The 13,143-nt window shown below is 44.2% G+C and overlaps 1 protein-coding gene across 7 annotated transcripts in view; it reads right to left on the bottom strand.

Moving 5' to 3' along the window:
• Positions 1 to 13,143, bottom strand: part of COL5A3 (collagen type V alpha 3 chain) — a 123,317-nt gene that overhangs the window by 79,163 nt on the left and 31,011 nt on the right. For 3 of the 7 annotated variants that reach the window (XR_014544703.1, XM_083599715.1, XM_083599717.1), the window contains 3 exons: positions 11,645 to 11,776; positions 4,734 to 4,853; positions 2,794 to 2,985 (listed from right to left, as the gene is read on the bottom strand). Coding sequence is in view for 6 of the 7 variants with exons in the window: in XM_083599715.1 (XP_083455841.1) it covers positions 2,794 to 2,985; positions 4,734 to 4,853; positions 11,645 to 11,776 (444 nt within the window). In the remaining variant the exon portion in view is untranslated. Of the gene's footprint in view, positions 1 to 2,793; positions 2,986 to 4,733; positions 4,854 to 11,302; positions 11,619 to 11,644; positions 11,777 to 13,143 lie in introns of those variants that run through there. The other 4 variants (XM_083599716.1, XM_083599718.1, XM_083599720.1 and 1 more) reach the window with 3 other exon arrangements.

Here is a 13,143-nt window from a genome sequence, read left to right as displayed (position 1 = left end):
CAACTGATCTACTGCCTCTGAGAGTGGAGGTGCAACATCGTCATCATGGCTAGTAACTGCTGATAGTCCTTTCCCCCATGGATTTGTTTATTCCTCTTTCAAAGCCATCTGGTGTCATCACTGCCTCCTGTAGGAGTTGAGTTCCATAGTTTAACTATGAACTGCAAGAAGAACTACCATATTTTTTGCTCCATAAGACGCACTTTTTTCCTCTTAAAAAGTAAGGGGAAATGTCTGTGTGTCTTATGGAGCAAATGTGTGGTCCCTGGGGCCAAACTGTCAGAGTGCGGCATGCTCCTGAGCTGCTCTTTGGTGTGTGGGGGGGAGCTGTGCTGCTCTGCCGGCAGCCGGGGCTTCCCCCTGCAGCCCTGGTAAGGTTTGGGAGCAGTGGGCAGGCAAGAGGGATTGCTGCGCAAGGGATTGCTGCTGGCTTCAGGGATAGCTGCGCAAAGCCTCTTCAGTGAAGAGCTCTCGCAGCTCTGCAGAACCCAGCACAGCAAGAGGGAGAGCTGCACAGCGCCTCTTGTTGTGATGCCTTAGCCTGATCCTCCCTCCTCCTTCCTCTTCAACAACATTTGATTCAGAGTATTTTTTTTCTTGTTTTCCTCCTCTAAAAACTAGGTGCCTCTTATGGTCGGGTGTGTCTTATAGAGCAAAAATACGGTACTTTCTTTTCTCTGCCCTTAATCTTCCAACATTCAGTTTCACTGAATGCACATGAATTCTAGTGTTATGACAATGAGAAAAACTTTTCTCTATCCACTTTCTCCATGGCATCATAATTTTATAAACTTAGCTACCATGTCACCTCTTCCCTCTCTAAACCTAAAACTCTCAAATGCTGCAATCCTTCCTCGTAGGGGATCATTTGAGTTGCCCTTTTCTGAACCTTTTCCAATGCTGCAATATCCTTTTTGAGGCAAGGCGATCAGAACTGTACACACTATTCCAAATGCAGTCATACCATAGATTTGTATGATGTCATTACAACATCAGAAGTTTTATTTTCCGTTCCTTTCCTAATGGATCTGTCACCATCAGTTTAGACCCCATGACCATATATGTTAAATTAAGATAGATATATATTTTGCCCTGACATGTATCCACATTCACTTATATTGGCCTGCATTTGCCATTTTACAACCCATTCACTTGGTATGGAGGGGTCCTGGTTGGAGCTCAGCCTAATCAGGGACATGTTGCAGTTCTTCTTCAAAAAGCTGCTCAGGCTTAGGCTTGGGCAGGTCCACAGAATGCCAGTTTTAATGTCCTCTGTGCCAGAATCTAGACAGTTCTGCAAGTGACACAACTCCTGTAGCTTGGAACATTTGCTGCTCCTCCCTGATGTGCTGGTTTAAATGCCAACACTCCAGCACAGGCCAGTTGACTAACAAATTGGTGAGGTGGGCCGAGAGGGAGAGGGAACAGCAACAAGCTGTTCTGTGGAAAAAATATTTTAAGTAGACATCTGTCATTAACATTATAGCTGTCTACTTGCTCCTAAATTCCTCACCCTTTCCTCATAAAAAGAGGGGATTCTTGGCGATTCTCAGGGTGAAGACAGATGCAATGGTTTAAGAAACAGCAGAGGTCACTTCATAGCGCCTCTGCTCCACTGCAAACAAACATAGCTGTTTCTTTCTGGAGGAAAGCTGTGGAGCTAAAAACAACTGTTTTCAGAATAGTTCCACTTGAGCAGGGAGGCGGAAGATAGTTACAGAGGTGGCTCTTGGCTAATGCCCATGCCATCAGCAGCACACATCCCTTTGCAGTTCCCAAAGGACTCAAACACATCTTTAAAACACATTGCAATTATTGTTTCCAGTAAGGGAAGGGGCACAACTCAGTGGTAGGGCCTCTGCTTTGCATAGAGAAGGTCCCAGGTTCAGTCCCTGACAACTTTAGGTAGGGTTGGGACTTGGGAGAGACCCATGCCTGAAACCCTGGAGAGCCTCTACTAGACAGTGTAAACAATACTGACCTTCCTATGCTCCTAATAAAGGATGAATACATAAATCTTAACATATATTTTTTTAAGGCAAATCCCTTCCTGACACGTGATGAGAAGGAAACAAGACTGACAGCTGACCCAGCATTTGACTGCCGGCATGTAGATCCACAGCACACGTTGCAAAACTAAGTTCATGCTGTTGTTGGTATCTGTCTGTCTTGAGAGACAGTGGAATGGGCATCTGGGGGTGAAGTAAAGCACTGTGTTAGCAGCACTGAAGTGACTTCCCTGGGAGGCAAGCCTGGGCAATGTGTCTGGAGGTCCTGGGAAGCCCAGGTAAAAGGACACCCCCCCCCCAGCCTCACTGATGTGGACCAAAGGAAAGCACATTGGGCTGCAGGAGTTGCCAGAAGGAGGTGTACAGTGTGTCATCTAACTGTATTAATAACTCCATTCTGGATTTGTGTAGGGTTTATTCCTTAACCTTCTCTTTTCCTGAAGATGTCCCACAAGGCAACAGAGGTTTAGGATCAGAGATTTCCATCTCCTAGATGGGCTACCTTCTCAAGTTGACTCTGCTTACTTTAGATTGAGACTGCAATGCAAGGGGAAAAGACCTGCAGCCCTCCAGGTGTCATTGGACTACAACTCCCATCAGCACCAGCCAGCGTAGTCAGTGATCAGGGATGATGAAAGTTGTGGTCCAACATCTGGAGGGTAACGGTTCCCCAATTCTGCCATAATGGGGCACATGGCAGGTGGCCAAATGCTATGGTATGTTGGGGGCTCAACCAGGGATGGGGAATTAGTAGACCTCAGAAGTGTGTCTCTGTGGTCATTACCGGGGGGAGCTGGAGGGTGTCTTCACTGCGCTCAGCTGGATCATACCGCTCTTCCTCATTCGCATCCCTTCGGTCATAGTAGTCCTCATATTCCCTGTCTCTGTAGTCAAGTCTCTCCTCGTATGCTCTGTAAGTGCCATTGGCATCCAGGTCTGAGTCCTCACCAATCTCGTACTGTTCTCCAAAAAGGTCCTGTCAGGATAGGAGAAATTAAGCACAGCAGAGACTGCCTGTTTCCTGCAGCCACTTTGCTTCCTTTGCAAAGGAAGCAAAGGACCTCCCCACCACCAAATGATTACATTCTATTGCCCTTTCAAAGAAAGTAAAGAGCATTTGTTCATCCATTCCTGGGAGGGCCAGCACAGACACTGTAAAGTTCTACATGATTCTACACATGAGTATCAGTCTCAATACTTCCTTTAAAAAAGTTATTAAGGTATTTATATACCATCTATTACTCTACCAAATAACCTTGCTGCAGCATTCTGCATCAGCTGCAGCTCTGAACCAACCTCAAGGGAAGCCCCAGAAGAGCACATTACAGTGATCCAATCGAGAGCATCCAATCACAGTGGCCTTTGGGGAGCCCCTCCTTTGTATGGAATATTTAGCATGACCAAGGACTACAAGTATGCATCTGCATGTGTACAGTCCCTAGTTCCATGGCTGTTGTGTGGGGTAGCACTTGAGCACAAGGCTTGCTCAAGCATTTTGGGTAGAATGACAGGGCCATGTGTGAAACAGCCTGGGGAATAAGAGAAGAAACAATGGTTTTTAATTACAGGAATGTAAATTGAGGTTAAATGTTAGAGGGAAATGTCATGTTTTCAAACAGCAGGGGTTTACTCCCACATTAATTTCTACAGTAAGCAGTAGTTTACACTGCCAGTCTGCGAGGATTAAACTCCTGCTGTCCCTCTTTGTTTTACCCACATGCTGAGAAAGAAATTTAACAGCTCTCCTTTCCTTCTATTGAATAATGCTGCCCTTGAAAAGGACACAATATCCCATTATTTCTGCCCCAGACAGTAATAGTTATACCGTACTCTCTACCCTAGAACCATCCACATCTTCTCTTTCAATTATCCCTGGGGAAACTGCAGTAAACTACAGCTGCATTTCCCCAGTAGTAATTTAATCACTCAACTATGACTGGTCATGTGCAAACCCTACAGTGATGGAGACACATCCAACTCAGGTTCCAGCGGTGGATTGGAACTCTAATCACCTGTCAGTGAAAGCACATTCTATAAGGCTCATTCAGGAGTAGAATGCGGATTGTTGTGGAATCTCCTGCTGAGGTTTCTCAAAGAAAGTTTAGGTATCTGTCATGGATGTTATAGTATGAATGAAAAGCAGCAGACTGTAGGGACTGCTGAGGTAGAGAAACTATGTTTAATTACTGCTCAGCATCATGGGGCCTGTAGACAGCCTTTTTAACCTCTGTGATTCACAGAAGCTGATCGACGTTAGGCAAAAGCAAGTGGGACAGTGTCTGTGAAACTAGAGGATTTCAAAACATAGGTAGGCAAATAAACATCTGAAAGTTCCCCTAACATCAAAGTATATCGGCACGTCAAAACTAGACTGACAAAATGAATAGACCAAAAGATTCCTTCTCTCTAACATGTTCTTCTCCATGTGCCTAGAGGTGTGGGTTAAAATAATAATAATAATAATAATAATAATAATAATAATAATAATAATAATAATACAACAATACAAAACAAAAGTAAGCCTTCAAATGTGTGGTGATCCATTTGTAATTTAATAATTACAGAGAGGCTGAACCACATGTTTTTTTTCTAAACACATAGATTAGACCAAAGTAATCCCTTTCTAAAATACTCATGGAAATTGTATCAGACTTTCTATGGCCACTGGGAAAGAGAGAACACTTCTCCCAAGATTGGCATAGTCCTTCCCCCAAGCCCTCTTACCTCATAGTTGTCTGTGAGGTTAAAGCCAACTGTGACGGTGGTTGCAGTAATAACTCCAGGACTCTCTTCCCAGGACTCAGTGGCTGCCTTTGTAGGTGTAGCTCGAGTTGGAATCTCATACTTGAGGGTGGCAGAAGGTAAATAAGATGTTAAATACAGATTTTTTGGGGTGTGCTGTTATATATTTGTTACTCTATATCTAACAGTGAGCGCATGGTGGTGTACAATTTGTCCAGGAGTTAGAAATATGCCATCAGCCAAAAGCCAACCAGGGCAGTCATGGTGAAAGGAAAACACCAGGGCTAATGGAGCCCAGCACGTTAAAGGTTACAGCAACTAGAGCCAGCCATGCTTCTGAGCCAATAGGGTTTGGTTGGGGCGGAAATCTAAAATAATAAGCTACCATGCCCTAAAGCCTCCTAGCATTAAGGCAGCCAGGTTTCCTGGGGGCTCAAGCACTGGCATTCCAGAGGGTGGAGCCTGAGAGCTAAAGGTAGGGCAGTTCCAGGTGCTACTAGCACCAGGTAAGGGAAGAGCATGGCTTTGCATAATGTCTGCAGGGAAGAGCCCAGTGGGCACAGAGGCAGTATGAACAGCAGAAGCTCTCAAGCCAAGCACAAAATAGTCTGTCACTTTCAACACTCTGAGATCTGCAATCTCCCCTGGAGACCCTGAAGGCTGGTGAAATTCAAAGCCAAACCTTAAGACACTGCGACCCTAACAGTTCTTGACATCAGGCATATTCCATATCAGCAAAACCTACATATCTGGAAATCTAAGTACAGCTGCTACATGAGGGGGAGGCAAAATCGCTTCTGTGCAGACTTCTGGGTTGGCGCCTCCAGGCAATGGCGGAGTTCCTCCGATCGGGAGGAATTTGCTCCGTGGAAATCAGGGTCTGACCGCCACGGCGAAGGTGGAGACCCACTGAAATCACAGGCGGGAGAAGCTTGTGAACCTGGGATTTGGCTGGCACCTTTTGCGCCTCCCCTACTCACGGGGAAACCCTGATTTGGGGATCCGGAGCGAAGTGGGGTGAGCGGCGCGGTGCTTCGAATTGACTGCTTCTTTCACGGAGTGAAGCCACATCCCTGTTGCCGGAGAGTGCTGACTTTTTCCTGTGGACAATTTGACTTTAAACAACTACCCGTGAGTAGAACGGAAAATTGGACCTTTAAATTTATTAATTTGGCATCGAAACGGGAAGGTTTTAAACAGGAAGTCCGCCTTCCTCTTTTGTAAATAGATTGAAGCAAAGACGTTAAAGCCTTGGAAAGTCTTTTGTAAAGGATTAAATCTCCATCGGTTAAAACTATTAAACCCCCCTTGGAAGCAGGAGAAGAGGGGGGAAATTTTGGACCTAGCGAGCCTGCAGGAGAGAGTGAAAAATCAAATTACCACTGCTCTGAACCTGGAAACGGGCTGCCAGTAAGATTGAAGTCTTGGGAGAGTTCATTGACTGTGAACAGAAAGTATGTTGACAGATGGCTAAATAAGAGAAATACATTGTTTCCATGGTCCCCTTCTGCGTTTAAAAAGGAGGAAAAGTAACTGAAAATTGAAACTAACTTTATAATTTAAATTGTGTTTGAAAGGATTGATACAAGTGGAGACTGTTTCCCTCTAGAGGGAGCTTTTGAAACTGCTACAAGAGTGGAGCTGGGGTTTTTCCAGCTGCAAGATAAGAACTGTGAGAATCAGAGATTGACCTTGGATTTTAAGAATGTTGACAGAAGGAGCCTTAGTGACTGTATTATGTAAGATAAGCTATTCGTTGGAACAGCTCCACAAGAAGACAGATGTTATGACTACTAAACTTGAGAACTTGGGATAAAAAGTGATTAATTTGGGACAAAAAGTGATCATTAATACAGAAATTGTTCAGGACTTGACACAGGAACCTACTTTGACAGGACAAACTGGGGAGAAAACGAAGGAGAAAGTTGTTGTTGTCGAACCTAAAGTAATACAAGTGGGAGCCCCAGCCTTACAGAGGCAAATTGAGGACTATAAGTGGAGGCCTTTTATGAATGAATATAGAAAAAGTGAGAATTTGAAGATTGGAGCCCTGCTTGGACTGGAGAAGGTTGGATAGACTCTTTCATGCAGGGATTTACTGACCTTTGGGTCCTGAATCTGGGTCAGGAGGTGATTGGAGTTGTGGGGGCTTTTGGATCTGGAGGAGCTTTGAAACATGATTTGAGTATTGTATGGACCTCGGTTCTAGCTGTGGAGAGTTGGCTGGTCTGTCGAGAGGGAATGGGGACATGGTTGGGTCGGGGCCCCCCCGAGACTTGCTCTTCAGCATCTTCAGCATCAAAGAATATGAAGAAAAACTGCAGAAGGGACTTGGAAAAGATTTAAGAGCCTCGGACAGAAGATCTCCAGGTTGATGAACTATATGGAATGGACGGAAATGACTGGCAGAATCCGAGACCAGGGAGAAGAGATGGTGGAAGAAGATTGGGAAAGTTTAAAGTTTATATATAGAAATATTGTAAAATTAATGAGAGTTAGAAAATTGTTGGAATGAAACTTTATGGCTTTAGCAGAAATGTTATAAGGAGTTAAGTATAAATAAGTACTTTAGTATTAATGGAAATTAAGGTTAAAAATATGTTAAGATATTCATAATGATAAAAATAAAGATGGAAAGGAATTGCTGAAACAAGTAACAGAAGTGGAATACAAAAAGGGAGGTGTGAGGAGGTCAATGAAATAAGGGAATGAAAGATAGAGTAATGAAATGGTATGGTATATGTTTTTAAATTGTTGTTGTTTTGTTTTGTTTAGTTTAGTGTGTTAAGGTTGTGTTTTGTATTGTTTATATATTGTATTGTATTGTTTCTTCTTTTTTCTTTTTTCTTCTTTGTTCTATTTTGTCTTTTTCTCTCACCTTTTTTCTTCTTTTTTCTTTTCTTGTAAGTCTTAAAAGTAATAAAGATTATTTAAAAAACAACAAAAAACAAAATCGCTTCTGTGCATCTGCTTCACATGCCAGCTATGACTGCCCATCCTATGGATCACTGGTCACCCAGAGTGTGATTTTTGCATGGGACTTGGGTGCATCAGTGAATGCTGGTTCACACTGAGCTGTCCTTCCTCAGTCAAATGAATAAACATGGCCAGTCCATTCTTACTCCTGCTGAGGCCCACTGCCATCAAGGAGTGAAAGAGGCTGCAGCAGAATGGAATAGCACATGCGATTTGTGGTGAGTCTATCAGGCTAGGCTAAAGCAATGGAAGAGAAAGAAACCAAGGCCATTCCATCAGCTCTGCTGAGAAATCTATTCATTTTGGGCCCTCTTCTCCTTGAACTGTTTCCATTCCAACTGGTCATTATAAGAACTACTTTGTCCACAGGTATGAAATTCACGGCATGTAATGCCTTAAGAGAGAATATTATGAAAATGATATACAGGTGGTACATAACCCCAGTCAAGCTCGCAAAAATATATCACTTGCCCGATAATAAATGCTGGAAATGTAAGGAAGTGGAAGGTACATTTTTTCACCTATGGTGGACGTGCCCAAAGATCAAGGCCTTTTGGGAAATGATTTATAATGAAATGAAAAAGATATTTAAGTATACTTTCCTGAAAAAACCAGAGGCTTTTCTCTTGGGTATAGTCGGCCATTTGGTGCCAAAGAAGGACAGAATCTTTTTTATGTATGCTACAACGGCAGCAAGAATACTTATAGCAAAGCACTGGAAGACTCAAGATTTACCCACTCTGGAAGAATGGCAGATGAAGTTGATTGACTGTATGGGACTAGCAGAAATGACCGGCAGAATCCGCGACCAGGGAGAAAAGTCAGCAGAAGAAGATTGGAAGAAATTTAAGGAATATCTACAGAAATATTATAAAATTAATGAACTTTGAAAAGATGTTGGTTTGAACTTTGGTGGTCTCCAGCTGTTATGATAAAGATAATGGGGATTATAATTGTTTTTGTTACTAAATTTAAAAAAGTTGAGTGGAAAATAAGGCGATATTTTAAAAGGAATGTTAAGAGATTAGGATTTGCTGAATTAACAAATTGAACTAGAGAACAAGAAGGGGAGGTATGAGGAAGTCAAAGAAACATGTGACTGAAAACTGTTATTGAAACTGAATTGTTTTTAATTTTTTTTCTTTTTCTTTTTCTTTTTGTCTTTATATAAAATTGGAAAATTCAATAAATATTCATTTAAAAAAAAATTATAATGCTAAAAAAAAAAAAAAAGAACCACTTTGTAACTTTGAGAATTCTGGTCCAAATTTGCTTTCCTCGCTGTTTCCTCCCCATCCTTTTGTGTTGCACCTTTCAGGTTGAAAGTCTGCAAGCAGAGATTGTCTTGTTCACTACTGATTATATGTAAGCTGCTCTAGGAATCTTTTCAGCTGGGGAAAAATGGTTTAATTAATGAATTCACTCAGTGTTTGACCTGAGAAAGCAGGAGGAAAGGAAAGGAAACAGAACCCAAGAGCACTACTTACAAAGTGCACGCGGTCGCGTATTTCATCTCCCATGTATTTATTTCCTGGGAGTGTTTAAACTTTGGGTCATTATGAGGCATAAGTAAATAATCACAACAAATTATTTTAAAATTCACTGCTGTTATGCAATTTAATCTCAGACAGATCCCAAAATTGGCTGGGGGGGAGGGAGGGGGTAGAATTTTCCCTTTCAGCATCCAACATGCATTAGCTCCCCCCCCCCCAACACCTGATATTCAGACCTCCAAAACAGTACTGCTACCTCTCCAACTCCAAATCACAGTTTGTCTTTATAGGTTTACACGAGCAGTTTTTAATTTGAATTAGTTGATTCTGGAATGACAAACAAGATTTGCAAGCCCTCTGGCAGGCTCAATGAGCTTTGCCAAGATGTCTCAAGATGAAGCAGGGTGTGATCTCTACATACGTGCCACAGCCTTTGTAAGACTAGGTGACCTTGCCAAAATCCAAATGATCCATTTTTGTTGACCATGCTAAATGGGGGGGGGGTGTTAAAAGGTTGTGTAAAAGTATCCAATGCCTATTTGTGATCAACTGCCCGGCAGTCCTGAACTTTGCTCATAGACAAGCGTTTGGGGATAGTGAAAGGGAGGGATAAGCCCACGTCAAGGCGAAAGGCAAGGGCAGGTGGGTGGCAGCTCGTTCCTGGGAAGAAGTTGGGAATGGGAAGAGAGGGAAAGATGCTTTTTCTCTGCCAGTACTGAGCAGTCCAGCAGCTGGAGTTCTGATCCCAGAGGGAGGAACTCCTCCAACTGCTCCATTTGGCAGGAAAATGGTTCTCCCTGGCCAAGCCAACAGTGACTCACTGGCAGGATGAGCTCAGCAGCCCCCTGACCCATATTTCACAAGTTTCTGGATACTGCCCTGACATAAAAGGGCCAGTAATGGGAGGAAGGAAGGAGGGCAGCAAAATGCAGGAAGATAATACAATGGGCACAGGAAGACATACCTATGTCATAAGGATAGGATAGAGGGGAGGCATGGTGCTCATTTCTCTCCCCTAAGCATGGTAGGGAGGAATCAAAGCTTTGGGGTTCTAACCGACCTTAAACACTTCTGTAGGCTGTTTCACACATGACAGAGTTGCAACCTCAGGTTTTCCACTCAGGAAGGAAACTGGAACTGCAGTGAATTCTATGAGGAGTGTCCTTGTTGTTGGACTCCAAAACTCCCATCAGCCCCAGCCAGCATGACCAATGACTAAGGCTGGTGGGAGTTACATCTGCAACAACATCTGCAGGGCCACAGGCTCCCACCCCTAATATTGCAAATGAAAAGCTGGTCTAAGTTCAAGAGCAGACCAAAAATTGATGATGTATCTCTTTTGACATTGTCATATTACGCAGCCTTGATTTCTGAACATTTTTATTTTTACAACAAAGTACAAGGGATATGGGGGAAGCACTATAAAGAAAGGGACACAAAGAATATCAACACCATGTTCTGAATTAAGCTGATATTCTTTATGTCCCTTTCCTTACTGCACTTTTTTTCTATACTGTGTTGTATAAGTAAAACCTTTAGGAAATATGCCTTTAAAAAATCCAGGCTGCCTAACAGGAGAGTGTCTTACGAGATGCTGTTACAGATAGGTAGCCGTGTTGGTCTGCCATAGTCAAAACAAAAATTTTTTTTTCTTCCAGTAGCACCTTAAAGACCAACTAAGTTAGTTCTTGGTATGAGCTTTCGTGTGCTTGGTATGAGCTTTCGTGTGAGATACTGATTACTGATTCAAAATATCAAGGTCCAAAGCAATCCATTTTCTTCAGCCTACACTTCCTTATTTACATTTCAACCTGCCTGCCTTGTTCACACCATGATGAAGCCAGCCATAAATCTATGTGAACACTCTCTGTGATTTACCAAGAGGCTACTGTAGCTTCCCACCAATGCAAAAGCCCTGTGTTACTCCAGTTTTCTGGGGAAATTTGGCTGATCAAGCTCATTGACTCAAGGGCTCATCTCGACTTTGAAAATGACTGATGGTTGAACATCAGGAGAAGACCCGTAGGAGACATGACCTGGCACACAGGTGAGGAGAATGTGTTCTCAGGCATGTAAACTCACCTGCGCGTCTGAAGAAAAAGCTTTGTGGCCAACTGGCACCAGTGGAATCAGAAGCATGGAGGTGAGCCCAGAACTCCCGGCTCTCCTAGAGTTCATGACCCCCGAGGCCAGCGGCTGCTGAACATGGTTTTCATGGTTGCCCCTGAGGGGCAGCAACATGTGGACAGAGGAGGCAAGCACTGAGCAGGCAGTTCTGCCTGAAGAACTGCTTGGGACAAAGCAGGAGAAAAGCTGCGAGTTAGGCAGGTTAGGCAGGACAGCTCAGTTAGGCGGGCAGAGGGTTAGGCCAGGAGAGGCTGTGTGTTATTAGGCCAGCAGAGGGCAGTTAGTTGCACTCTCTACCTGGCCGGGGGCCGGAGTGAGCGAGGACGTCTCCGGCGACTCCTTGTTCCTCTTCTTCTTGCCTCTCCCTTTCCTCTTGCCCTTGCCCTTTCTCTTGCCCTTGCCCTTCTTGCCCTTCCTGCGGGGAAAGTTCTGCACAGGATTGGGGGGAGGGAGAAGACAGAAGAAGGGGAGGAAACAATGAAGGATGGGGGGAGGGAAAGAGAGAGAAAGCAGACACTTGAGAAAGAAGAGAGGCACTCCACTATTCCCATGGAACACCAAGAGATGCCACTCCCCACCCCCCAGCCACCAGGAGCCCATTCCCAAGAGACAGGTAGGCAGAGGGGAACAGGGCACACAGAAGAGAGACCCTTCACCCAATAGTCTAGCCCTTGCTTGCTTTGGGGCCAAGATGGCTCGATCCAGTAACAGTTTATACCTGTCCCTTCTGCCCACATACTCACGTTCTGCCTCCATTCCATCATGCCCAGGGCTCTGCTGGATGCCTTTGGGGTCAACCCCATTTTGCCCACTACATCCCACAGGCTGCAGAAGCAATCTCCATCAACCCTCAAGTGGACGATCCAGGCTCATGGCTGGCCCTATTACATGTGGGCTTACCAAATGGAACTAAAAACAGTTCCTGCAAGAGTTCTAACATAGGATCCAGGCAGAGGAGGGGACTGAGACCTTTCAGTAATTCCACAGGCAGCTGCAGAGTGATGGATGCCATTCTGATCATGATGGGAAGGGTGTAGCCTGGCTCTGGAGATCCACTTTCCCCAGACGACAGATTAATAACTCAGAATAGCTCAGCTGGTCAAGCATGAGACTCTTAATCTCAGGGTTGTGGGTTTGGGCCTCATTTTGGACAAATGATTCATGCATTGCAGGGGGTTGGACTAGATGACCCTCAGGGTGCACCTTCCAACTCTACAGGTCTATGATTCTATTATCTCTCCCACATCCCTGAAGTTAGCAGGCTCTGCTCCGTGTTTTGACTGACATTTCAAAGCATGCTGCCATAACGCCCTCCAGTCAATTCCCCTGCCCTGCCCCCATGAGCCCTCTTCAAAGGTGAGACTGCATGAATCCTTCCGTCCATTTAGTGATGCTTATATACGCTCATGCTGTGAAGCTGAGAGCCTGGGGATTTCCATGGTTGATAACACAAAAATATGTGGCTCTATATTTCCTGACCATGACCCCATCCCATACTGCTTCCACCCCCACAACCCTTGTCAGTGTGTAATAAATGCAGAAGACAAGCAATATCTGGGGAATACATCAGAGGCCCCCACATTAAGCAGGTCCAGGGCCAGGTTTCAGCAAGGCATGATGATGTACCAAAAAAAAAAAGAAAAGAAAAGGCCAGTCTCCACATCTCTACCACAGGCTGAATATGCCTTTGCTGTAGCATTCCCAAGTCCTGGCATGGGCTTCTCCTAGCAGGACTCATTGGATGAATCCAGCTCTGTATGTGTATGAAGGCTAGCATCTCTGGAATTCTGCCACCT

Source organism: Podarcis filfolensis (assembly GCF_964270895.1).
Source record: "Podarcis filfolensis genome assembly, chromosome: 2".
NCBI classification, from domain to species: Eukaryota; Metazoa; Chordata; class Lepidosauria; order Squamata; family Lacertidae; genus Podarcis; species Podarcis filfolensis.
The sequence above is the reverse complement of the archived record's forward strand: the minus strand, read 5'-3'. Positions and strand labels throughout refer to the sequence as shown.